Genomic DNA, 23,503 nt, shown 5'->3' with positions numbered 1-23,503 from the left:
AGCTGCGTAGCCCCAGAAGCTGCTTGCTCTGCGGATCTGCAGCTCGCTGCTCTGCCTTAGCGAACAGTTGCAGTGCTTGGCGGAGAAGTGGCTTTAGAAGTGAGGAATTATAGAGGATGGTGTGTTGGCTAGGCCTCATTAGAATCAGATACTGATCTGCTTACATGTAGATATGGATCCATTTAAAAATGGACCAAACTATTTACATATTAACAAGTAGTCAGGACTTAATTTTTTTTCCCTTTTTAATCTAAAGTCATGCTCTCTAAAACAGAGTAACAAATACGGGCTTATGAGTGTGGCCTTGAGTGGTGGAGGCAACAGCCCCTTTGTGAGAGAGCTGTGGTGAGGCTCTCGCTCGCATAGTGGGAGCAGTTGTAGCAGGAGCTAAAGTTAGTCATGACAGGCTAGCCTTTAAATCCCAAGTTAGATGTTTTTTCCACAGACGGGCTCCTGTGTAGCCATTTGTAGGCAAGGCTCTGAGGAAGTAAGATAATTGTTCATGATCTTCCCTTTCTAATACCCATGTCCCTCTGCAAGTTTCTTTGACATTCTAAAATGATCTCTTTTAGAAATATTCAAGTCTGTTAGGAAAAACATTTTAAAATGAGCTAGTCTATCTGCCAGTGAACCACTTTGGGCACATGGGTCTTCATATTATCTTTTCATTGGGTTTGCTTAGGAAGGCAGGGAATTGTTGTGGTTTTCACTGTGGTCTGAAAGCTGTAGGCCCATCCCTCGTGAGCTTCCATTTGTTTCTCCGATTCAGTTAAACAGAGCTGGTTCATTGCTCAGTGTTTTAAGTGCTTCTCATTTCTCTTTACAATAAGGAATCAAAGTGATGCCTGGAACAGTGTTTTAGAAGCCTTCTAACCAACCTGAGGACCAAATTAGATGGATCATACTCCCTACCTTGTTGAATCTTTTTAGTGTAGATATTTTCCTCCCTCCTCCCTCCCTCCCTTCCTTCCTTCCTTTCAATCCAGTACCTTAAATCTCATGTGAGGCCTGTGGGGCCTGTGGGTTTGTCGTTTCCTGGGATTTTTAAACTCCTGGAAACCTGGATGAAAATCACAGTGAAATGAGTAGGTGTACTTATACCCTCCTTTTTCTGGCTAACCACATTGTGCTGTTCCTGTCTCTGCCAAATCACCCTCCCTATGAAAACCAGTCCTATCATAGTACGAGGCAGGCATGACGACACCGTCTTGTGTTGGTTAACACTGCCTGGCTCCAGTCCATCCTGACAGGTTGTTTGCTCTTTAGCACATTCTCCCCTTGCACCCACGTCAGGATATTTGTGGCTAAAAATGGTAGCACTTTTTGTGAACACTCACACAGTTCTAATTTTGAAAATAACGAGGGCTAGCAGAGAATTGAAGGGCTACCCCACAATGATAGATAAAGCTTCCTCATGTGTTGCGGAGTATTGTCTTGTGTATGGGTAAATAGTAAATAGTAACTGACTGCTTCTTAAGGGCAAATGGGCTAAGGTCCAAATTGATAATGTAGCATCTGTATTTACCAATTATGATAAGCAATCCAAATATTTCAGCTAATCTTTTTCATTTACCGTCCATGAACTAAGTCCAGGTGTCCTGGATTTAGTAGGTTCCATAACACTTACTAATCCCATAGGAAGTTACATGCATTGGGCAGCTTTGGGGATTAGATGGGCCATCAGGGTTCAGAGACCTCTGAATGTAGACTGTGACTAATTTATGGAAGGGTGATTGTATAAAAATCACTTGCGGGAAAATGAATTTGTGAGTAATCTAAAAATGATCTAATTACATTTCTGAAGGTTTATGCACATTCATAAAAATTACAGATTTTAAAATAGTACTCTTTGAATTTACAGAGTGTTTACTCACTTTTCATTGTACCCATATTAACCTTGGGAGATTGGAACAACAGAGCTCGTCCTGAGCCATCAGTGAATGAAAAGAGACTGGCACGAGGCTAAATTCACAGCAAATAAGTAATTCGCCCAGGGTCACCTTGAACCAGTACTTGTGGCAAAAAGACCAATAAACCTTGGTTTTCTGATTCCAAATTGCAGGCTCTTTCAGAAAGGCACCTTTTGTACCCTTTGTTAATAAATATGTCTCCCTCCTTCCTCCTTAGTTGAGTCACTTTGGTGGCCCCCCTTTTAATTTCTGGCAATAACATAAAATAGAATATCACTCCCGTGGCAGGCTGTCATTTTGAAGATACCAGATGGTGCTACTCTCTAATAATTCCCATTTTCTCGGATAGCTCTCATTTCCCACATACAGGCTCCTACATAGCCATTTGTAGTGAGGCTCTGGGGAAATAAGATAGTTGCTCATGATCTTCTCTGTCCATTACTCACGTCCCTCTGCTCAAGTATTTTTGACATTCTAAAAATGATCACTTTTAGAAATAGTTCAAGTCTGCCACGAAAAACAAGGTAATTCTCCTTGAGCTGCTAAGTTTTTCTGTCTGCCTGCCTGCCATAGATTAAAGTTTGCAGAGCTCACACTGCTATTCCTGGATTAAATTCTCAACAGATCGTATTAAAACTCTCTTAGAAGGGAAAAAAAAAACTTTGAACCTAGGGCTGAACCCAGCCTTAAAAGTTGCTCTTTTCCCACATTTTTGTGGTCTTTACTAACTTATTTACCTGCCGTTCTTTTTCTTCCTTATTTTCAAAATTCTGTCTGTTTTTGAGCACAGCTCTCCAGTAGGTGCTTGTTCTGCGGTTAGGATTTTGGACCAAGAGCTCAATGCCCTTTGTTATCCTTCCATTTCCTATAGATGCTGATTCATATACTTGTGGGCATGATGTTGTAATGCAAAGTCTCTGCAAATTACCAATGACCCAACTATGATGTGCTCTGCAACTGTAGGCTTCCACGCAGCAAAGTCCCCATTAGTGACATCTTGTCATCTCCCCCAGAAATCAAGGAGATGGAAAAGCAAGCGCGAGGGATCGGACTCTGGCAACCGAGCAATCAAGGCTGCTGGGAAAGTTGTCATCCAGGATATTGCTTGCCTCCTTCCTGTTCACAAGTCACTGGGAGAGCTGTACATGTAAGTTCAAGGTTTTAAGTGTGCCATGCCTATCATTTAGTCATGATTACCAAAGGTCCCTCCCTCCCCCCCTTTTTTTTTAAGTTTTGGAACCCTTTCTTCAAAAGCAGTTTTAGGAGTCGCCCAGTATATTAGCTTTCTATTATTGCATAAAAAATTACGACAAACTTAGTGGCTTAAAACAACATACACTTATTACCTCACAGTTTCCCTGCGTCAGGAGCCTAGGCGTGGCATAGCTGGGTCCTTGCCCAGGTCTCACCAGGCTGAAATCATGGAGTGGACCAGGCGGTGTGCCTATCTAACGCTCAGGGTCCTCTTCCTGCTCATGCAGGTGTCACAGAATTCGGTTTCTTGCAGCCATTAAGTGAGGCGAATGTTTGAGACCAGCAGGAGTGTCTCACTGTCACTTCACCTTCTTTCTGAGGTGTCACCAGAGTAGGTCAGGCTCACTCAGGATAATCTCCCTTTTGACAAATTCAGAGTCAATTGATTAACAATAACCTATTCATGGGGGTGACATCCCATCAGTATTCACTGGTCTCACCCCATTTAAAGGGAGGAACTTATAACAGGTACTTATACCAGGGGCAGAAATCTTGGGAGCAGTCTCAGAATTCTGCCTCCCAGGCCCAATCAGGAAAACAGATGAAGCAGAGCCACTTTGGCTGAAGGGAAGTGGGAGGCGAGTGACAAGCATACACAGGCTGGCCTCTGCTTCCCCTTCTTCCCGAGCCTGGACACATGACAAAAATATTCATTTTGTAGTATATGCACAGCATACCACTGTCTGTGTTAGAAACTACAGTGTTGTATCTATTTCAATCCATTTTTATTCAACTCTCAAGTCTGGGGAACTTTACAGCTAAGCATGTTAGCAATCGGTGTTTTGTTTTTTGTTTTTTTCACTGACTTGAGAAAGAGAGGGAGAGATTTGTTGTCCCACTTATCTACGAATTCATTGATTGGTTACTGTATGTGCCCTGACCAGGGATTGACCCGCAACCTTGGCGTACGGGACCATGCTCTAACCCACAGAGCCACCTGGCTGGGCCAGCAGATTGGTTTTTGAGTCTGGCCTCCTCTTCTGGCTTCAAAGAGGTGAGCGATTTCACCTTCCCCAGGCCTGAACCCACAGCATAACATCAGCTGCTAGTTAAGCATTTTCTTCTTACATACAAGGGATCTTTAGGCCAATACAAAGAAAACATTTCTAGTGACAACCAAAGAGGCAGTTTTCAGTCTGTTTATTAACCAAGGAGTAATTGATTTAGGAAGTTAGATCAGAAAGAAACTCTCATTCTTTTTTACATTTCAGATTAAATGTAAATGATATTCAAGAAACGTGTCAGAAGAACGCCACTTCTGCCTTGCTTGTTGGAAGGAAGGATCTTGTCCAGGTATGTCCATCCCTTTTGCTGGCATCTGGATTTTTTTTCCCCCCGAGCAGGGTGTCTTCACTTTATAGTTGTGGTTTAGTGACATTTCAAGGTGTGACTCCTATTTTTCATTTTCTTTGCCAAACTACAGGACAAAGTAGCTTTCTAAATCCCTTGGATGCTTTTCTGAATAGAGCTTAGTTGAGAGGATCCTAAAGCTTTTACTATTTTTTATTGCATCTCTTTTCTATTTTAGTACCATGGTGATGGTTGCACACCAAATTTAGGTATCTGTATCTTTACTATTTGTATTCTCAATTCTGTTTCCTTTTTACTTTAAAAAATGCTTCATTTCATAAAATGTTTACAAAAACATTCCTTTAGAATAGACAGGTTTAGTTTTAAAATACGATGTGGTCTTACAAAAATTTAAATCTTCATTTTTGCAGGAACACATCCGTATATTAAAGCAAGCTGCTCCTTGATTGTTTTTAACAGCTTTATAGAGAATATAGTCCATATACCATGCGATTCACCCATTTAAAATGTACTATCTAATGGCCTTTAGTATAGTCACAGGGTTTTTCAAGCATCACCACAGATACTTTCAGAACATTTTCATTACCCTAGCTCACAATCCTTCTTCCGCACCCAGCCCTAGGCAACCACTAATCCCCTCTCTCTCTATTGCACCTTTATTCTTTAGTGTGAGGATTAGATTGAGCAATGGAAACTACTAGCTGTGTCCTGTCCACTTAGTTTTTTTCCCTTATAACCCTTCAAATGACCCGAGCTAAGGCTTCCCTTTATTTCAATTTGTAGAAAACCCCTAGGATTTCCATTTGTCTCCTAATAAATACTGTAAAGTTTTTGCCCAAACCCTGTTAGGTCAGTATGATCTATTTCTCTAAGAACCTAGCCACCTAAAGTCCCGTGAATACTAAGAAGCCAAATAAAGCAGTAGAAATATTGTGGAATGTATAACAGGATGCACAGGTGTGACAGCACCCTAGTGGTGTGATCCCAGACTCTCTCAGCCTCTGTATCTAGGTGGGGTAAAAGTAGTTTTACAGTTGTGAGTATGTGAAACACAGTTTATTCTTGTATTATTTATTAATTATTGTATAATTTTCCATACGAACAACTGTAAACCACTTTTGTCCCACCCTGTATATGTGAAATGGGAACCATAAGAATAATTACCTGGTAGGGTTGGTGGGAAGATTGGTAAATGCAATGCTAAGGCAGACCCAATGTTCATGTTCTGAAAAAAATTCCATGAGGCAAAATTACTTTCTAAAGTGTGTTTTTAAAAAATATTTTTATTGATTTCAGAGAGGCAGGGAGAGGGAGAGAGAGAGACAGAAACATCAATGAATGATGAGAGAGAATCATTGATTGGTTGCCTCCTGCACGCCCCCCACTAGGGATTGAGCCCACAACCTGGGCATGTGCCCTGACCGGGACCAAACCGTGACTTCTTGGTCAAAGGTTGACACTCAACCACTGAGCCACACCGGCTTACAATTCTATGTTTCAATAAGCTTTCAGCTTTGCAGCTCTCAGAGGAGCAAGGGCTTGATGTATGGGGAGGAGAGATGGGATTCTCTCATCTTTTCTGTTCCTGTCCTCACCAGTCTGAGTTTGGGTGTTTCTCTTGATTTGTCCAGGTTTGGTCGCTGGCTACAGTAGCTACAGATCTTTGCCTTGGTCCGAAGTCTGATCCAGATTTGGAAACACCCTGGGCTCGGCATCCATTCGGGCGGCAGCTGCTGGAGTCACTGTAGGTTTTGAGAGCTGAAAGTGAGGAAAAGAGTGATGTAAATTTTAGGTCTGTCAACACTTTCAAAGTTGTTGTCTAAGAGGAAAGTGCAGAGGCCCGAGGAGTGAGAGGTGGAAGCGAGAGCTCTTCTTTTTGTGCTGCAATATTTCTGTGCCAGCTAACTTTTTATGGCAGAAGGAACTAGGCAGTATTTGTCATCTCTAACAAGGACTTGAGACTCATGAGTCCTTTTGAAGCTTAAGTCCATAAGTCACGTCAGTCTGAACACAGGAGTTTGAGCTCCTGCGATGGTCACTTTCGTGGGTGCTGTGGAGCTTTGCCCCTGAGGACAGGTTAAAAGAATTGCACAGTGGGTTTCCGGTCTTCCAGAAGCCATGATGCTTTCACCGTTAGACAGTTTAGGAAAACATTGAATTTGTTTTGATTTATTGCCCTGAAATATGGCATACTGGAAATAAAATATGCAAAATGATTTACAACCAGGTAAGCCTCTTGGATCTCCGTAACAGTGAGGCCCAGGTCCTGAGAGAGAAGCAGAACATCTCTGCTTTTTTTCAGGGGAAGGTTTGCTTAGTTACTGGTTGAGGCCAGACTTGGGACAACATGTGCTCACACTTGAGTTGCCTCAGAGTAACGTAGGGATGATAATGCTTGCTCTACACACTTCCTGTAAGGCTCACTTAAGAGAGTGAGCGTGAAACACCTTAAAAGATATTAGACATTGCTCAGTAGGAAAGTACCAACATTATTCCATCGCAAAGGCCAAGCCCCCCGGTCCCTACCTCACATTCTAGCATAGTGGTCCTAAAAGGGGCAAAGTGGGTATGAGTACCTACAAGTGAAGCTATTCCTTGTTGTTCTTATTTAAGAGCTCACTTTCCTAATTCCCCCTCCTGAGTCGATTGCCTGCTCACTGTACTGTGGGGTAGGGTGTTCCCGAAGCAACTTCACATAGCCGTAGGTTACGTGAACGAAGTTTCGAGGAACCCCCAGAAAGCAGGGTTCTGCCCTGGAGTTGGGAGGCCAAAAGGATGGCCTCACTCAGATGTCAGTTTAGTCTACTTAGTTCTTGGAGAAGCTTTGTTCCAGTCTGAGTCCGTGCCTGGTGCCAGCCAGAAGCTTTCAGATTAGTATTCTAGATCATCTGTGATACTTTGATATATTTTATTCCAAAGCAGATTTAGCCAAACTCAAAGTAGATCAAGCCTCTGGATCATAGAAAGCCCTGGTACCTGACAAGGGTTTTTGAGGAGGAATTGAGCATCCTCTCTTCCCTATTCCTATGGCAACAACCGCCATGATTGTGCTAGCATCCTTCCTCCATTCTCCTCTTGACTTGTTTTCTCTCCTCTCACCTCTTCCTCTCCAGGTTGGCTCATTACTGCCAGCTCCGGGATGTGCAGACGCTGGCCATGCTCTGCAGTGTGTTCGAAGCCCAGTCCCGGCCTCAGGGGATACCAAACCCTTTTGGACCTTTTCCCAGTCGTTCATCTAATCTGGTGGTGTCCCATAGTCGATACGTAAGCTTGTGGTTTTCTGGTTTGTGTCTGGCATTTCCTAAAGGTAAACCTTCATGGGGGGTGGTGTTCTGATGCCACTCCTGTTTGTTCTGCAGCCCAGCTTCACCTCCTCTGGTTCCTGCTCGAGCATGTCAGACCCAGGGCTCAACACTGGTGGCTGGAACATAGGTTGGTACGAACCTGACTTAGCCCACGTTGGATATTTAGTTCTCTAAGAGCTGCATGTGAATTGTTAATAACATGTAATCTTTAGTTGATGAATAGTCTCTGTTTTCTTTTGTTTCTCATTTTTCTTTATCTTTTCTATGATGGCGATACTGTAGTCAGCAAGGCCTGGACCTCATGTTTGAACAGGCCAGTTTCTGGGAGGGCTTTGTGCCTTGCTGGGTTGCTTTACATCCCATGACCTTGAGAAGCTGACAGGGAGACTTCCCAGTGTCCACCCTCAAAACCTAGCCCTGTCCTTCCTCCATCACATGTGGCCGGTCATCTGCCACTTCCTGCTGTGTCCTCTTCAATGCAGAGAATAACACTGAGCCCGATTCCAGCTGGCCATAAAGACCTATTTGATGTGTATTTGTGGTTTCTGGGTTTTTTAAATTTCTTTTAAAAGATTATCTTAATTTTCTTGCCGAAACCGGTTTGACTCAATGGATAGAGCGTCGGCCTGCGGACTGGAAGGTCCCAGGTTGGATTCCGGTCAAGGGCATGTACCTGGGTTGCGGGCACATCCCCAGTAGGAGATGTGCAGGAGGCGGCTGATCGATGTTTCTCTCTCATCGATATTTCTGACTCTCTATCTCTCTCCCTTCCTCTCTGTAAAAAATCAATAAAATATATATTTTTTAAAAAAATATTATCTTAATTTTCTTGATTATAAAAGTAATACATGCACAGTGAAGAAAAAACAAAGTATTGCAGTAGAAAATAGTAGTCATTGATTGCCCCACCTAGAAATAACATCTGTTAACATTCCAGAAAATTTTCTTCCAATCTTTGTGTACGTGGGGTGTAGGAGGGGTCACTCTGTATGTGTGATTTTGAGTTCTGCTTTTAATCTCATCATGAGCTTTTCTCATGTCATTAAAAAAGTCATTATAAGTAATGACTGCCTAATATGCTACTATATCACTATACTATAGTTTGCTTAATCGTTATATGTGTACTTATGAGGCTACTAAGTAGCACCAAGACAAAAAGGTAAAGCTAGGAAAGAGTTCTGTTTAATTATATTTCTCAGGATCTTCAACTTAGCTTCTTTTTCTTCTGGGGAATTTATGAGAGTTTTTAGGTATTTTCCATGCCTTCTCTGACTTGCACCTTCCCTTCCCATTTGGTTTTCTTCAGCGGGGAGAGAGATAGAACACATATCTTCACCTTGGGGAGAGTCTTCACCAGAAGAAATCCGCTTCGGGAGTCTGACCTACAGTGATCCTCGTGAGCGAGAGCGTGACCAGCATGATAAAAACAAAAGGTAACGACCTTCCCAGTGCGAGCTGTGGCTGCGTGGTGCTTGGCTTCTCCCGAAGCAGGGCTCTTGCGTTAAGAAAGGTATATAAAGTGCCATTTGGTATTAAGCTCATTTTTTTCTGCAAAGAACTGACAGGAAATCTTTTGAATTTTTTCCAGGCTCCTGGATCCTGCTAATACCCAGCAGTTTGATGACTTTAAGAAATGCTATGGAGAAATCCTCTATCGCTGGGGTCTGAGAGAGAAGCGAGCGGAAGTGCTGAAGTTTGTCTCCTGTCCCCCTGATCCTCACAAAGGGATCGGTGAATATGCATTTTTTTCCTCTTCCCGTCATTATCTGAAAGCTTCTTTGATTTAATTTATCCATAATGTAAGACCTGAAATGACGTTTTAGTTTCTCGTTGATAAGCAGACATTGCTGAAGCATTTTGAGTCTATTTTAAGCTTCTGAAAAGCCTTACATTTCATGACAAGAGTAAATTTTTATTGTAGTAGAAGTAGTTTTCTGTGCAATACTCAGATATTGATTGGAAGTCAGAATAAAACTCCTCTTAGGCACAGTGCTAACATATTTCTTCTCATGGAACTCACAGACTAGTGGGGGAGAAGAATTAAGTAATTAAACATTGCGATCAGTATTTAACAGCAAACAGTAAGGCCATTGGGGCAGGGAGAGAGGGAGGGAGGATTTTAGAAGCTGTGATGAAGTGTTTTGTGAAGGCCTTTCTGAGGAGCTGAGGACTGAAGAATAAGGAGCCATATGTGGAGAGGCAGCTAGAGGAGCGCCGTGCTGGGAGAAATGACTTGTTATTTTGAACGAGTGAAGGGAGCCCAGTGTGGCTAGAACACAGTGTTGAGAAGAGTGGTATAAAGTTAAAATGAGATTGATAATTAGATTATGATTATAAAATACACTCTATTTATATATAAAGTAAGATTAGTAGGATAATTAGGAACTTGTAAGTAAAGAATTTGGATTGTATTCTGAGTTCAATGGTAAACTTCAAGGGCATTAAGAAGTAAATTACTTGCCCAGCTGGCATGGCTCAGTGGTTGAGCATTGACCTATGAACCTGGAGGTCATGGTTCAATTCCCAGTCAAGGCATATGCCCAGGTTGTGGGCTTGATCCCCAGTGTGGGGAGTGCCGGAGGCCCAGCAGATCAATGATTTTCTCTTATCATTGACGTTTCTATCTCTCTCTTCCTCTGCCTTCTGAAGTAAAAAAACAAACATCTAAGTTACTTGCTCTGGTTTCCATTTTAAGAGGTCACTTTGGCTGTCACCTGAGGAAAGGATTGGAGGAGCAGAGGCAGAGGTAGGAAGACTGTTCAAGTAGTTAAAGAGAGACCAGCAGCTCAGTCTAGGGGTGATACCGATGGCAGTGGGGAGAGATGGGTGGATTAAAAATATATGTTAGAGGTAGACTAATTATGACTTACAGACAAGCTGGATGTGAATTGAGGAAAAGAGACAAAGCTTGGATGATTCCTAGGTGTTCAGCTTAAGCAGCTGGGTAGATAGATGGTGGTGCCATATTCTAAGATAGAAAAGATGGGAAGAAAATTGAGAGCTCAGCTGGGGACAGTCGGAGATGAGGTGTGAGATATCAGACTATAGCAGTCATGTAGGCAGGTGGGTGTGAGTCTGGAGCTCAAAGGAGAGACTGCAGCTAGAAACAGGAACTTGGGAATCTTCAGCATATAAGTGGTAGGGATTGAGGCTGTGAGAATGGGTGTATTTACCTGGGAGCTGGTGGGTGGGCAGGAAGAGTATGGGAGAGCAAATGAGAGAGCCCACCCACTCCGGGCCTTGAGAGGAAACTGGTACATGGAGCTTGAGTCTTGGAGGAAGAACCAGAAACAAGGACTTAGAATGAGACACCAGTGAGCAAGACTGGTACAAAAGAAGCTGAGAGAAGAGCTGTTTTTTAAAGGGTGAAATGGAAGACTGCCAAAGAGAGTGGACTGAACACACGTTGATTTCTTCTCTCCTTAGAGTCTATATGGAGCTTTTCTGAAAAGGCATAACCATGCCAGAAGTCATGTTGGCAATAAAACGTGTGACCTGGGAGGCAGGTCGGTTAGTGGTAGAGATTTTATAGGGACAGAGAAAGCTGAACCCCAAACTGGCAGGCAGAACAGTAAGATACAGGGCAGAACCTCCAAATGGCTCAGGAATGAGTGTACCCGGTGCCTCTGGAAGCAGCACGAAGGGGAAATTAAAAACTGGAGGATTGTTTTTTGGCTTTTGTAGGGTCCCAGGTCCCTGCTTTACTCTAGCAGAAAACTGGAAGTTCATTCTTCAGAGAAGGTAAATACATTTCCAGATTGAGAGGGCCTGCCAAGCACCTCGCATAATGAATGAAGAAAGGCTGGATAAAGAGAAGACCCCTGGAGCTTCCAGAGAGAGAAAACAGGTTACGTGCAAGGGACACTTCAGGAGCAGTGAGCTAGATACTGGAAACTCGATGACACTGCAGCAGTACCTTCAGAAGTCTCAAGAACATGATTTCTAACCTTGGATTCTGTACCCAATTAGCAGTCAAGTGTGAGAATGAACGTTCAGCCAATCTAAGGAGGAGGGATAGCTTCAGTCCAGGAAACCAGGAAGTCGGAAAGACAGTGGAGGGAGATGGTCGTGGCGGACCGGGGGGAGACCAGTCCAGGTTGGAGCTTCCGGAGCGTTGTCTCCAAGAAGAGAAAACTGAAAAAAATATCTAGTGTAGTTCATTATATTTATAGAAGATTCAGATATTTAAGGGAGAGAGTAGAGATGAATTATTGATAAGTACATAGCAAACTAAGCAAATGAATGAAACAAGACAGTTACTAACTCCAGGAGAAGCAAAATGTGAAGAAGGAAAAGTCATGACTTGAATAATGTTCACCTAGATAAATCATGTGAAAACAGAATAGTGATCCAAGCAAATGGTAATGGAACTGCCTGGGAAAGATGAGGGACAGGTGGTGTGTGTGTGTGGTTGGGGAGACTGGGGAGTGAAAGAGAGCTCCCACCACGGAAGGTCATAGGTAATGCTTAAATATGAACATTAAGAAATAGCTTCATAACCAGCGGTGTTTAGAGATAGGGCGGTAAAAACAAAAGAAACAGTGAAATGGGTTGGAAGGATTTTCCTCGGGACTGTTGGGGGTGGAAGGGAATGCTGGCTTTGGTAATAGTGTTGTGTATGTGTATCTAGTTTCAATTTAAAAAAGAAGTAGAACAAATAATAGATAGCTGTAGATACTGAATAACACAGATTATTTTAACATGGATTGTTTTGGTGTGTGTACTTGAAGAAATGCAAAGACACAAAAGGCTCTTTGGGCAATATATTTTTCAGAGCATCTAAATACATGAAAGTATATCAAGGAGAGATTAACGATGGCCCAGAGCAATTATCAAACCAGTCTAACTTGGCTCACGATTTACCTAACTAGGACCACCATAAAATTTTCTCCGAAGTTACCGTGTATTTAAAGATTATTTCTTGGTGCTTTTTATGACTGCCGGTGGTCAAGAAGCAGAGGAACTGGCTGTGGTGGAAGAAAGGTCCCTCCTCTGTTGTAGGAAGCAGGACAAGGGGACCACCCTGGGGAGACTGGAGGACTTGCTGGCAGAGGGTTGAAGGGGCTTTGTTTTCTCAGGGAAGTGAGAGAAGAGGCCCAGGTGACAGGGGAGCAGAGGTGTGAGGGAGGCGTTTTTGGAATGTGGCGAGGTGTGAAGTAGCCACCTGGGGAGTGGAAGAGAAACCGAGGCAGAGCCCTGCACAGACACATCATGATGGTGGCCTTCTTGCAGGACCACACAGGGCAGACGTGGAGTGGGCAGCTGATTGGACTCAGCCAGGCCTGAGGTGCTGCCGTGGAGGGAGAGAAGGCAAAGGAGCTGAGAATATTTGCCACAAAGTGATTATAAATTTGGACTGTCGGTCAGGCTGACCTCAGGGGAAATTGCAGCTAGAGGTGGGCAGATGGAACGAAAGTGAAAGTGATGGTGGTAGACTAGAGGAGAGAGGGCAGCCACCTGAGAGGTCAGGTGTGCAGAGGGTTGGTGGCGTGGATTTTGGAGGCACCAAGGATTGTGCCAAGAATCAGTTTATTAACACACAGTTTATTAATCTGTGTGTCAGGCCCTGCAACTGTTGGGGGTGGGGAGGGGAATGAGACACAACAGCCACCACAGCTACAGGCACCGGGGGTTGGACCAGGACCTGCGAGAGCCAGGCACCTGCCGCCCCTCGGCCCACACCCTGCCACCTGAGTGACAGCAGCTCCTCTTTATAACACTGCGATCGTAAAGATGGAAAATCATTGGCCTAGCCCTGGCCAGTGTGGCTCAGTTGTTGGGCATCGTCCTGTGCACCAAGAGGTCACTGATTCGATTCCCCGTCAAGGGCACATGCCCGGGTTTCCAGTTCGGTCCCCAGTAGGGGGCCTGCAGGAGACAGCTGGTTGATGATTATCTCTTATCAATGTTTTTCTCTCTCCCTCTCCCATCCTTTTTCTTTAAGATCAATTTAAAAACATATTAAGAGGGGAAAAAAGAAAATTGAAATCATTGGTCTGATAGGCTCCTACAGAGACCTAAGATGTACGCATCTTCCTTAGCTCACAGTGCCCAGTTTGCTTTCGCAGAACTGAACTGACGCTGTCTCTCGTTCTGGCCATCTCTGACCGTTTCCAGAGTTCGGCGTGTACTGCAGCCACTGCCGGAGCGAGGTCCGCGGCACGCAGTGCACCATCTGCAAGGGCTTCACGTTCCAGTGCGCCATCTGCCACGTGGCGGTTCGGGGATCGTCCAATTTCTGCCTGACCTGCGGGCACGGGGGACACACCAGCCACATGATGGAGTGGTTCCGGACCCAGGAGGTGTGTCCCACCGGGTGTGGGTGTCACTGCCTGCTTGAAAGCACTTTCTGAGCTCACAGACCGTGGGAATTGTCGGACATCCCAGAGGACCCCATGAGTGCCGGCGACAAGCTCTCTGCCAGGAGCGAGGCTGAGCACCCATTCCTCCCTAGCCGGGGGTGTGCCCCTCCCGGACCGCGCAGCACCGCTGCGGGAGTCTGGCCCTCTCTTCCGTTTGGCCGCTGGTGGCATGGATGTTGCTCGAGGTGGGTGAGGGCAGGCGTGCAGAGCTGTGTGGCCAAGTGGAAGTTTTCTGGGAGACAAGCACCTGCCTCCAGAGCCGTGTTGACTTTTAAGGTGTTATGCTTAACCCCGGGCAGCGTCCTTTCTGATGCCTTCACAGAGCCAAGGTCAGACGCAAGGGACAGTCTCTTGAGCCAAAGGACAGTGGGCAGGAATTTAGTTGGCAATGACCTCTGACATAGTGGGTACATTTCATGAACTGGTGGGTAGTGGTTTAAAATATAATACTTAAATTATGAATATATGATGTACTTAAGGATTCCTAAGATGTATTTTTTGTTCGTTATTTCTCTTCCAGTTGCTCCCCGTGGCTAATAAAATTCTAGTAATTGTTTCAAAAAAAGAGACAGAGAAAGTTGAACAATGACCTAGTGAATCTTTATTTTTTACCCAACTTCTAATTGAGGTTAACTCTTGGATAGGAACAAAGTCAGTGCTCAGATTTTCAACGGAAATGCTGATGTACTTTTGTCATCTGGCAGGAGAAAATAGATCCTGACATTTAAGGTTCTTCCCCACCCCAAGCGTCTTTTAATCATTTCTTCCAGCAAATGGAAAATGAGGCGGCCTCGCAGCACCGAGGTAACAGTCTCCATTGCCGCGTGCAGGCGGGCTGAGCTCCGGTAAGTGCCTTCACTCTCCTTCGCACACTTCGCCCCACGTTTATCTGTGTTCCGACCGGTTATGACTCAGTTCTTCAGAACCATTTTCAACGCTTCGCATTTCGTATGTGCAGGAAAAAGAAATCTTTTTTATATTGCTACTGAAATTTATATTTGTTTCTTAGAATTCTACCATTTCAAATTGATTAGCTTAAGAAATATAGCTACATGTGTTGTACATCATTGTGTTTTAAACTACAGGTCAGGACTCATTAATGGACTGTGACATCAATTAAGTGGATAAAAAACAGCATTATAAAATGAAATAGAGTAGAAGAAAAATGATCAGAATTACCACACTAGTTAGGGTAAATATTGTTTTGTGTAACTTATTTACAAGTGTATATGCACACACTGCACATGTGTAGTCGTAGATCACAACGTAAATGCATTTTTTACTGAAGCTTATGGTCAAAACATTTTTAAAACACTGTTTTGGATGTTTATACTTTGTCCTGTGTGTTACTGGGTTAGAAAAGCCTCGGTCCTTGCCCTGGCTGGTGTGGCTCATGGACCAAAAGGTCATCGGTTCGATTCCCAGTCAGGGCACATACCCAGGTTGTGGGTTCATTTCTGGTGCATGCGGGAGACAACTGATCAATATTCCTCTCTCACATCGATCTTTCTCTCTTTCTCTCTCCCTTCCTCTTGCTCTAAAAATCAATTAAAAACATTTAAAAAAATTTTTAAAAAGAAAAGCCTAGGTCCTTGTCAGTGAGAGCAGAGCTTTAACTCTGGGCTCTGATCTGAGGTCAGACGCCATTGCCTGCGTAGAGTGACCTGAGTTACGAGGTGCAGCACGCACACGGGGGCTGTAAAGGAGGCAACCAAGGAAATCGGAATTTGTTCACTCTTTGCCTTTCCCTGTGTGTGTGGACGCTGCTGTCATGGTGATCACAGAGCAGGTTGACTAATTTACTGAGGAAAGGGTCTGTTGTGTTTCTCAGTGACGTCACACTGTTTGCAGAGAACAGTCCTTCCACGTTCCCCACCGTTCAGGCTGATGTAAAGATCTGTCCCTGTCTGACCCCATCAACAATTAGATGTGTGTATCGTTACAGGAACCTTGCCTTCTATACTGAAAAACCTTAATCACGGGTATTAAGAACTTTAAAGTTTAAAACATTACATAATGTCTTCTTTCAATATATGTATTCCTTTTGAATTTCTGAGTTATAGGAACAAAAATCTAATATTTAAAAAATATTCACTCTTAGAAACACATTGGTCTGGGTGCTGGCTGTGGGCAGAATTCTCTTTGTCTCAGAATAGATTATTACAAGCTCCTAAGTCCTTTTTTGTTTGTTTGTTTATTTAAAAAAATAATACAAGCTGTTCCAAAGTACTCTTGAACTTGGCAAAGAAAACAGGGCTAGCAGCCTTATTTGAGCACCAGAAACAAGAAGTTGCGTGGGAAGAGCCCTGGCCAGTGTGGCTCAGTTTTTTGGCATCATCCCATGCATGGAAAGGTTGCAGGTTCGATTCTTGGTCAGGGTACATACCCAGGTTTCGGGTTTGACCCCCAGTAAGGGGCATACAGGAGGCAGCTGATTGATGTTTCACTCTCACATTGATGTTTCTCTCTCTCTCTCCCTCTCTTAAACAACAAAAACAATAAATAATAAAAAGAATGGTGGAAGGGGTGAGCCTTCCGGGTAACCTACCAGCTGGATTTTGTTCCCCTGTCCTCGAGCCCTCATAAAACAAAAGTGGTGTAATGCTTTCCTTGGTAATGCCACATAGATAGACTCAATGTTGCTTTAAGTTTTTAAAAATTTTATCTGATATAAAAATGCAGTCTATCTGAAGATGCCGAGTTCACATGCTTGGGAGTTGCTCTCCTTTTTTCAGTGATTCCCTAGGTGGCTGGCAGGATTTAGCAGAAAGCTGGCTCCTTTTCAGTGGCTTAATGCAGCGGGAACTTGAGGGAAAGACAGGAGTCATTCATTTTGTTAGAACACGAATGCTGACGGGTCAGGAAGCTCATTGATGGTCTCTATGCAACAGAACAATTTCTTAGGAGATTGATTTTGCTAGTGGTGGAAAAATAGTTCAGAAAACAGGGTTATAAATAACACCCTCTACTTTATGGCTCACTGTTTCAGACCTTCCTCAGAGTCGGAGCTGGCAGTAGGGTCTTATACACACACTCAAAGGGTAGACCCCAGGGGAGGAAACACACACCTCGGTTTCCTCATTCTCCTTAAAACTTTCTGTCCTTATCAGAATGAGAAATAACATCTATCCTATTGGCAGTCCATAATACAGGCACAATCGTTGCACCACAGCATCGCTGAATTGATATTGCTCCATGAACCTAAGGTCTGATTTAATTCATCAAGTGCTTGCCATGAGGTGAGCACTTGGACAAAGGTGACTGTAGAGAATGTGGTCTCTGCCCTGCTGGAGTGTAGACTCTGGTAGGAATTTAGGAGTTTGCGTAAATGCTTACGCTACAGTGTGCGCTGGCCTCCAGGGCAGAACGGGGTAAACCCACTGAGGGCGGAGATTGCAGAGGGACGGCAGCTTTGGCCGAGTTTAAGAGTGAGTGTTCTTCAGGTGGGGAAGATCGGGAAGGCGAGGATGGGCAGGGCTAAGGCAAGGATGGACCAGCAAGCGCGGCATTTGGGGGCACGGTATGTGGTTTCTTACAGGTGGAGCTTGGGCTGGGGCTGAAAATTGAGGCTGGGGAGCAGGCAGGAGCCAGAGTCCTGTGGGTCCCCAACAGTGTGCCTAGGAGTCTGTAAGCCCAGGTCTCCTCAGTCTTTTATTATCTACCAACTGCATAACGGATATTCCCCACAAACACAAAGCACCAATTTTAATTTTTTAAAAATCACTAACAGCCCTGGATGGTGTGGCTTGGTTGGGCGTCATCCCGTGCACCTAAAGGTTGCCAGTTCGATTACCATGCCTGGGTTGCGGGCTCTGTCCCTAGTAGGGGGCATGCAGGGGGCAGCTGATGAATGTTTCGCTGTCACATTGATGTTTCTCTCTCCCTCCCTCTCTCTTCCTCTCTCTCTGAAAATCAATAATAAATTTAAAAAATCTTTTATAAAAACACTATTGACAGAAGTGTTTAAATCAATCACATCAGTCATCAACCAAGACCATATCTTTCACCAAGGTGTCCTTATATTTAGCTTGATGATGTATAGCAAAGGGTAGGTGAAGTTCCATGTCTGGTCTATTTTAATTTTTACTATTTTATTATTAATCTTTGCCTGTTAAGTAGGAAAATTCCAAACTCATTATTACAGGTCATTGAGACTATAAGCAAGTGTTTGGTGGTTATTGAACACTAATTGGTGTTCCTGTCCATAGTCTCTTGATATCCTTGATATTTTAATATTATAAAATTCTTTGGTATTTTTTATTCAAACATGAATAATAAATTATGGAGAGATTTCCCCCTGAAGACCTCATTCAGCATTTTGTCCAGTGGGCAAAAAATGAGCATATTTCTCAGAAGCTGAAAGAACAATAATTGGATTCTCAATCCCCTTTTGTTCTGTTGTAGCAGTTGGCTCTGCTTTTAAAGATATGCCCAGTAATAATGTCATCTGTTCCTTTCTCTGACAAGTAAAGAAAATCATCAGGTTTTGAGAAGACTTAAATACTCGTCGATTTACAACACAGTTCGTTCTTAAGAACTCCTGATAACCTAACCTCAACATTAAATACTGTTTCTTCTTCATCCTTAAACTGCTTTGTACTGATAGTGTTTTTCACTTGATATTAAAACCACTTGATTGATTTCCAGAGAGGCCATGTATTGTTAGAAATGATAATAACCACGATTTGACAAAATTTTGTAAACTACACTCTGGTGAATAGGTGCAAGTGGATAACTCGTCCAATGAAATCTGATTCAGGTATTTATCATCATGCCTCCTATTTATAATCATTTCAGTTACACACTCCACATGGTTACACTTACAGATTCACTTGTCCCAACACAGAGTCATATTCTATATTTTCTCTGAAATCCACATTCTTGTTTACATCTAGGATGTATTCAAAGGGTTGTTTGCTACTTTTATCACTATTTTTATTTTTCAGTTAAACTTTTTGAGCTATTTTTTAAATATATTTTATTGATTATTTTACAGAGAGGAAGGGAGAGGGACAGAGAGTTAGAAACATAGGTGAGAGAGAAACATCGATCAGCCGCCTCCTGCACAATTCCTACTGGGGATGTGCCTGCAATCAAGGTACATGCCCCCGACTGGAATCGAACTTGGGACCCTTCGGTCCGCAGGCTGATGCTTTATCCACTGAGCCAAACCGGTCAGGGCCTTTTTGAGCTATTTTAAAAAAAATATGTTACTGATTTTTTTAGAGAGTGGAAGGAGAGGGAGAGATGGAAACATTAATGAGAGAGAAACATCCATCAGCTGCTTCCTGCATGCCCCTTACTGGGGATCGAGCCTGCAACCCGGGCATGTGGCCTGACCGGGAATCGAACCGTGACCTTCTCGTTTATGGGTTGGTGACCAACCACTGAACCACACTGGCTGGGCAGTATGAAATCTTTTGAAATTGGGTTTTCATTCATTGTAATGCCCTTGAGATCCAGCCAAGTTACATGTGTCAATAGCTTGTCTCTTTTGATTGTGTAGTATATTCCACACTGTTAAACCATGGAAATGACAGAATGGAATCAATGAATTTGAGGATAGAATTTACCTAATCAGAACAGAAAAAAAGTTACTGGGGAAAAAAAAGAGATCAGTGCCTTAGAGACAATAACAAAAGATACACCATTTGTACCATCAAAGTCCCAGAAGGTGACTGAAGAGAGAGAGGCTGAAAATAGCAAGGAAATAAGGGCCAGAAACTTGCCAAGTTAGTGAAAAAAAGCATAACCCTCCCCCGTCAACCAGTTGAGATTTATTTGTTTTAAAATTTTAAGTTATTAATTTACTCAAATAAGATAAACCCAGAGAAATTCACGTCAAGACACACCATAATTAAACTTCTGAAACTAATGACAAAAAAAATCTTGAAAGCACCAATGAATTTTTCACCTTAAACTTAAACTATGGAGGCTTGAAAGAAGTGGACACTTTTCAAAAGTTGAAAGAAAAGATTGTCAACCTCAAGTTATATATCTGGCAAAATTACCTTTCAGGAATGAAGGGAATTTTGGCACAACTGACTTATCCTAAAAGAATGGCTAAAGGAAGTTGTTAAAACAGGAGTGAATGATAAAAGAAGGGATGTTGGAGCATCAGGAAGAAAGAAAACAATGGAGAGAGCAGAAATATGGCTACATATAGTAATTATCTTTATGAGTTATATAAATCTTATTTGATGATTGAAACACAAATATAAGACTACTAGAGTCCCGGTGCATGAAATTCATGCAAGGGTAGGGTCCCTAGGCCTGGCTGGTGATCAGGGCCGACCAGTGGGGCAACCGGCAAGGTGATCAGGGGGCCCCCGCTGGCACACTCCTTGGCTGGCCTGGGGCCTGCGGGCTGGGGGCAGCTCCTGCGTTGAACGTCTGCCCCCTGGTGGTCAGTGCATCATAGCAACTGGTTGTTCCTCAGGTTGTTCTGCAGTTTGGTTGATTTGCTTATTAGGCTTTTATTATATAGAATTGATACTCAAAAATGATACTTAAAGTGGAGAAGGTAAAGGGACCTATATGAAAGGAAGTTTTCTACACTTCACTCGAAGTGGTAAAATGTTAAAATACCAATAGACTAGTAAGTCACATGTATATTGTAATACCTAGAGCTACCACTAGGAATGCTACATAGTGATACATGCAAAAGCTCTATAAATGTAAAATGGTACAGCCACCATGGAAAAGAGTATGACATTCCTCAAAATAAGTAAATTAGAATTGTCATATAATTCTACATAGAATTATCAACAATTCCATTTCTGACATACCCAAAAGAATTGAAAGCAAGGTCCCAAGGAGATATTTTTATACCCAGGTTCATAGCAACCATTTATAATATCTAAAACGTGGAAGCAACCCGTGTTCATTGATGAATGAATGAATAAGCCAAATGTGGTATATATACATATAATGGGATATTATTCTGCCTTAAAAAGAAGGAAATTCTGCAATATGGTACAGCATGGATGAACCTGGAGTTCATGATGCCAAATGAAATGAGCCAGTCATAAAAAGACAAATACTGTATGATTCCACTTACATGATGTGCTTAGAATAGTCAAAATCGCAGAGACAGAAAGTGGAATGGGTGTTGCTGGGGCCGGGAGGAGGAGAGAATGGGAAGTTATTATTTAATGGGCATAGTTTCAGTTTTGCAAGATGAAGAATTATGGAGAGGGATGGTGGTGATGGTGGCATAACAATATGGATGTATTAATACCACTGAACTGTACACTTAAAAAAGGTTAAGGTAGTAAAATTTATGTTATCTGTATTTTACCATAATAAGAAAAATTGGAAAGGAAAAAAACACACAATAAAATTAATCAAGATGAGATTCTAAAAAATCTTCAAGTAATCCACAGGAAGGCAAGACAGGAGAAACAGAGGAATGAGAAACAGCGGAAACAAACTGAAAACAAATACTAAAATGGCAGATTTGTACTAGCCCCAAACTGGAATTGCCTCAGATGTCTTTCAACAAGTGTATGATGAAGAAAATTGTACAGCCAGGGATACACATAACCACCTGGATGACTCTCGTGGGGATTGTGCTGATTGAAAAAAGTCAGTCCCCAAAGGTTACATTCTGCATGGTTTTCATTATATACCACTCTTGAAATGACAACATTATAGAGCTGGAGAACAGGTGAGTGGTGGTTAGGGGGATGCAGAGGGGTGGGGGAGGCATGGTCAACAGAAGAAATCCCTGTGGTGAGGGACACGTTTTGTATCTTGATTGTGGAAGTGAATACACCTTTATGCCTGTGATAAAATTGCACGGAACTAAATACGCATCCACAAAGCAGTACAAGTAAAACTTGAAGAATGTGAATAAGATCGGTGGATTGCATCCATGTCAATGTCCTGGGTGTGACAAGCCTTTGGAGGTGTTACTACCTTGATTGTGGTGATGGTGTCACGGTGTATGCATATATCCAAACTCATCAACACATAGACATTAAATACGTGGGGTTTTTTTTGTATATCAATTACAGCTCAAACTGTAGAAAAAAATTCTGGGTGTGATAATGTACTAGTACTGCAGCCTTGCAATATGTTACCACTGGAGGAGACTGGTACCCAGGGTGTCTCTATATTATTTCTTAAAGATGCATGTAAATCTATAATTACTTAAGAAAGGTTTAATTTTTAAAAAGAGCGGGATACTGAGATTTGCCACAATTAGTTCTGATTAATAACTGAACATTGAGCATCCACTCAGGCAGGCTAGACTGGCTCTGGACCTAAATGAAAACTAATGATCAGTGGGGCTTGTGGACCCATTCTGTCCTACCCAGTGTGGGGGAGGAAAAATCAATTCCTCTACCCATCTTAGGTTCTCCAGCTGTGGCCTTGTAAATTAGACGGACAAAAGACAGAATAACAAGAGAAAAATAAAACAGAAGTTTATGAACTTGTGCAGTGAGTAACGTAGAGATGAGTAACTCCCATAGGTGGCTTAGAAGTCAGGCTTATACATAGCATCCTCCACAAAGAACAGTACATCTTTAGAGACATGACAAGATAAAGAAAAGGGACCTTGAGTCCTTTGGGGCAGCATATTTGGGGAGGCAAATATATGAGAAACTAATGGTAGGTAAAAGCTAGTTAGTGAAGTTTGTTAACTAGATTCCTCTGGTGCCATCTCCAGACTGATAAGAGTGATTAACCTTTGTCCTTTCTGGCAGAGAGGAGAGGAGGAACACCTTTGTAAATGTATGTCCTGCTTTTAGGGGAGAGCAGAGAGCTTCCCCTATGTTTGCTGCTGATTAATTGCCTCTAGCTCAAAATAATTGTCATGTGAAAGAGGGCTGTTTTGGAATGACGTATTCTGGTTTTCTTCACTAGGAGGCAAGATTCAATCCTTAATTAGAGCAGTCAGCCCCTAACACGTGTACCAAGACCCGTGACTTCTCCCTCCTCCGGAAGAATTACCACTGGCGAGCGCTCCCTTGCCTGACAAACAGGGAAACTAGGGCCTCACATGTGGGTTGCTGTAATGAATTTTCTTTCCTTGAATAATAGTGAGTTGAGGCTTGGAGCAGTTAAAGTGACTTGAGCAAGATTTTCCCTAAGTGAGTGGAATCAGATATGGAGCCTCAATAGCGCCCATTGAACTTTACTAAGTCACAGGAATGGAGAGGAGGGTGGGAGTGACAGACTCAGCAGGATTGAGCTCAGCCTGGGTTTGCTGATATTACAGGAGGTGACTGGTACTTAATAATAAGCATGTCAAAGTTTCTCATTCCAGTTTTAATCTTTTGACTGGTCCCCTATGGCAGTTGGAATTTTTTTTTTCCAGTCATACTCGTGGTTGGAAAGCAGTTAAAACTTTCAG

General features: G+C 42.9%; 1 protein-coding gene across 13 annotated transcripts in view; it reads left to right on the top strand.

The window, feature by feature from the left end:
- The window catches only part of WDR59 (WD repeat domain 59), a 67,278-nt gene extending 52,553 nt beyond the window's left edge, over positions 1-14,725 (top strand). For 3 of the 13 annotated variants that reach the window (XM_023756082.1, XM_023756081.1, XM_006091230.3), the window contains 8 exons: positions 2,924-3,057; positions 4,376-4,457; positions 6,107-6,219; positions 7,589-7,739; positions 7,835-7,907; positions 9,087-9,213; positions 9,369-9,511; positions 13,898-14,725. In XM_023756082.1, the coding sequence (XP_023611850.1) occupies positions 2,924-3,057; positions 4,376-4,457; positions 6,107-6,219; positions 7,589-7,739; positions 7,835-7,907; positions 9,087-9,213; positions 9,369-9,511; positions 13,898-14,133 (1,059 nt within the window). In that variant the 3' untranslated portion in view covers positions 14,134-14,725. The other 10 variants (XM_023756089.1, XM_023756087.1, XM_023756085.1 and 7 more) reach the window with 8 other exon arrangements.
- The last annotated feature ends 8,778 nt before the right edge of the window (positions 14,726-23,503 follow it).

The sequence above is a fragment of the Myotis lucifugus genome, unplaced genomic scaffold (genome assembly GCF_000147115.1).
Source record: "Myotis lucifugus unplaced genomic scaffold, Myoluc2.0 scaffold_88, whole genome shotgun sequence".
Classification (NCBI taxonomy): Eukaryota; Metazoa; Chordata; class Mammalia; order Chiroptera; family Vespertilionidae; genus Myotis; species Myotis lucifugus.
This window is presented reverse-complemented; position numbering and strand designations above follow the sequence as displayed.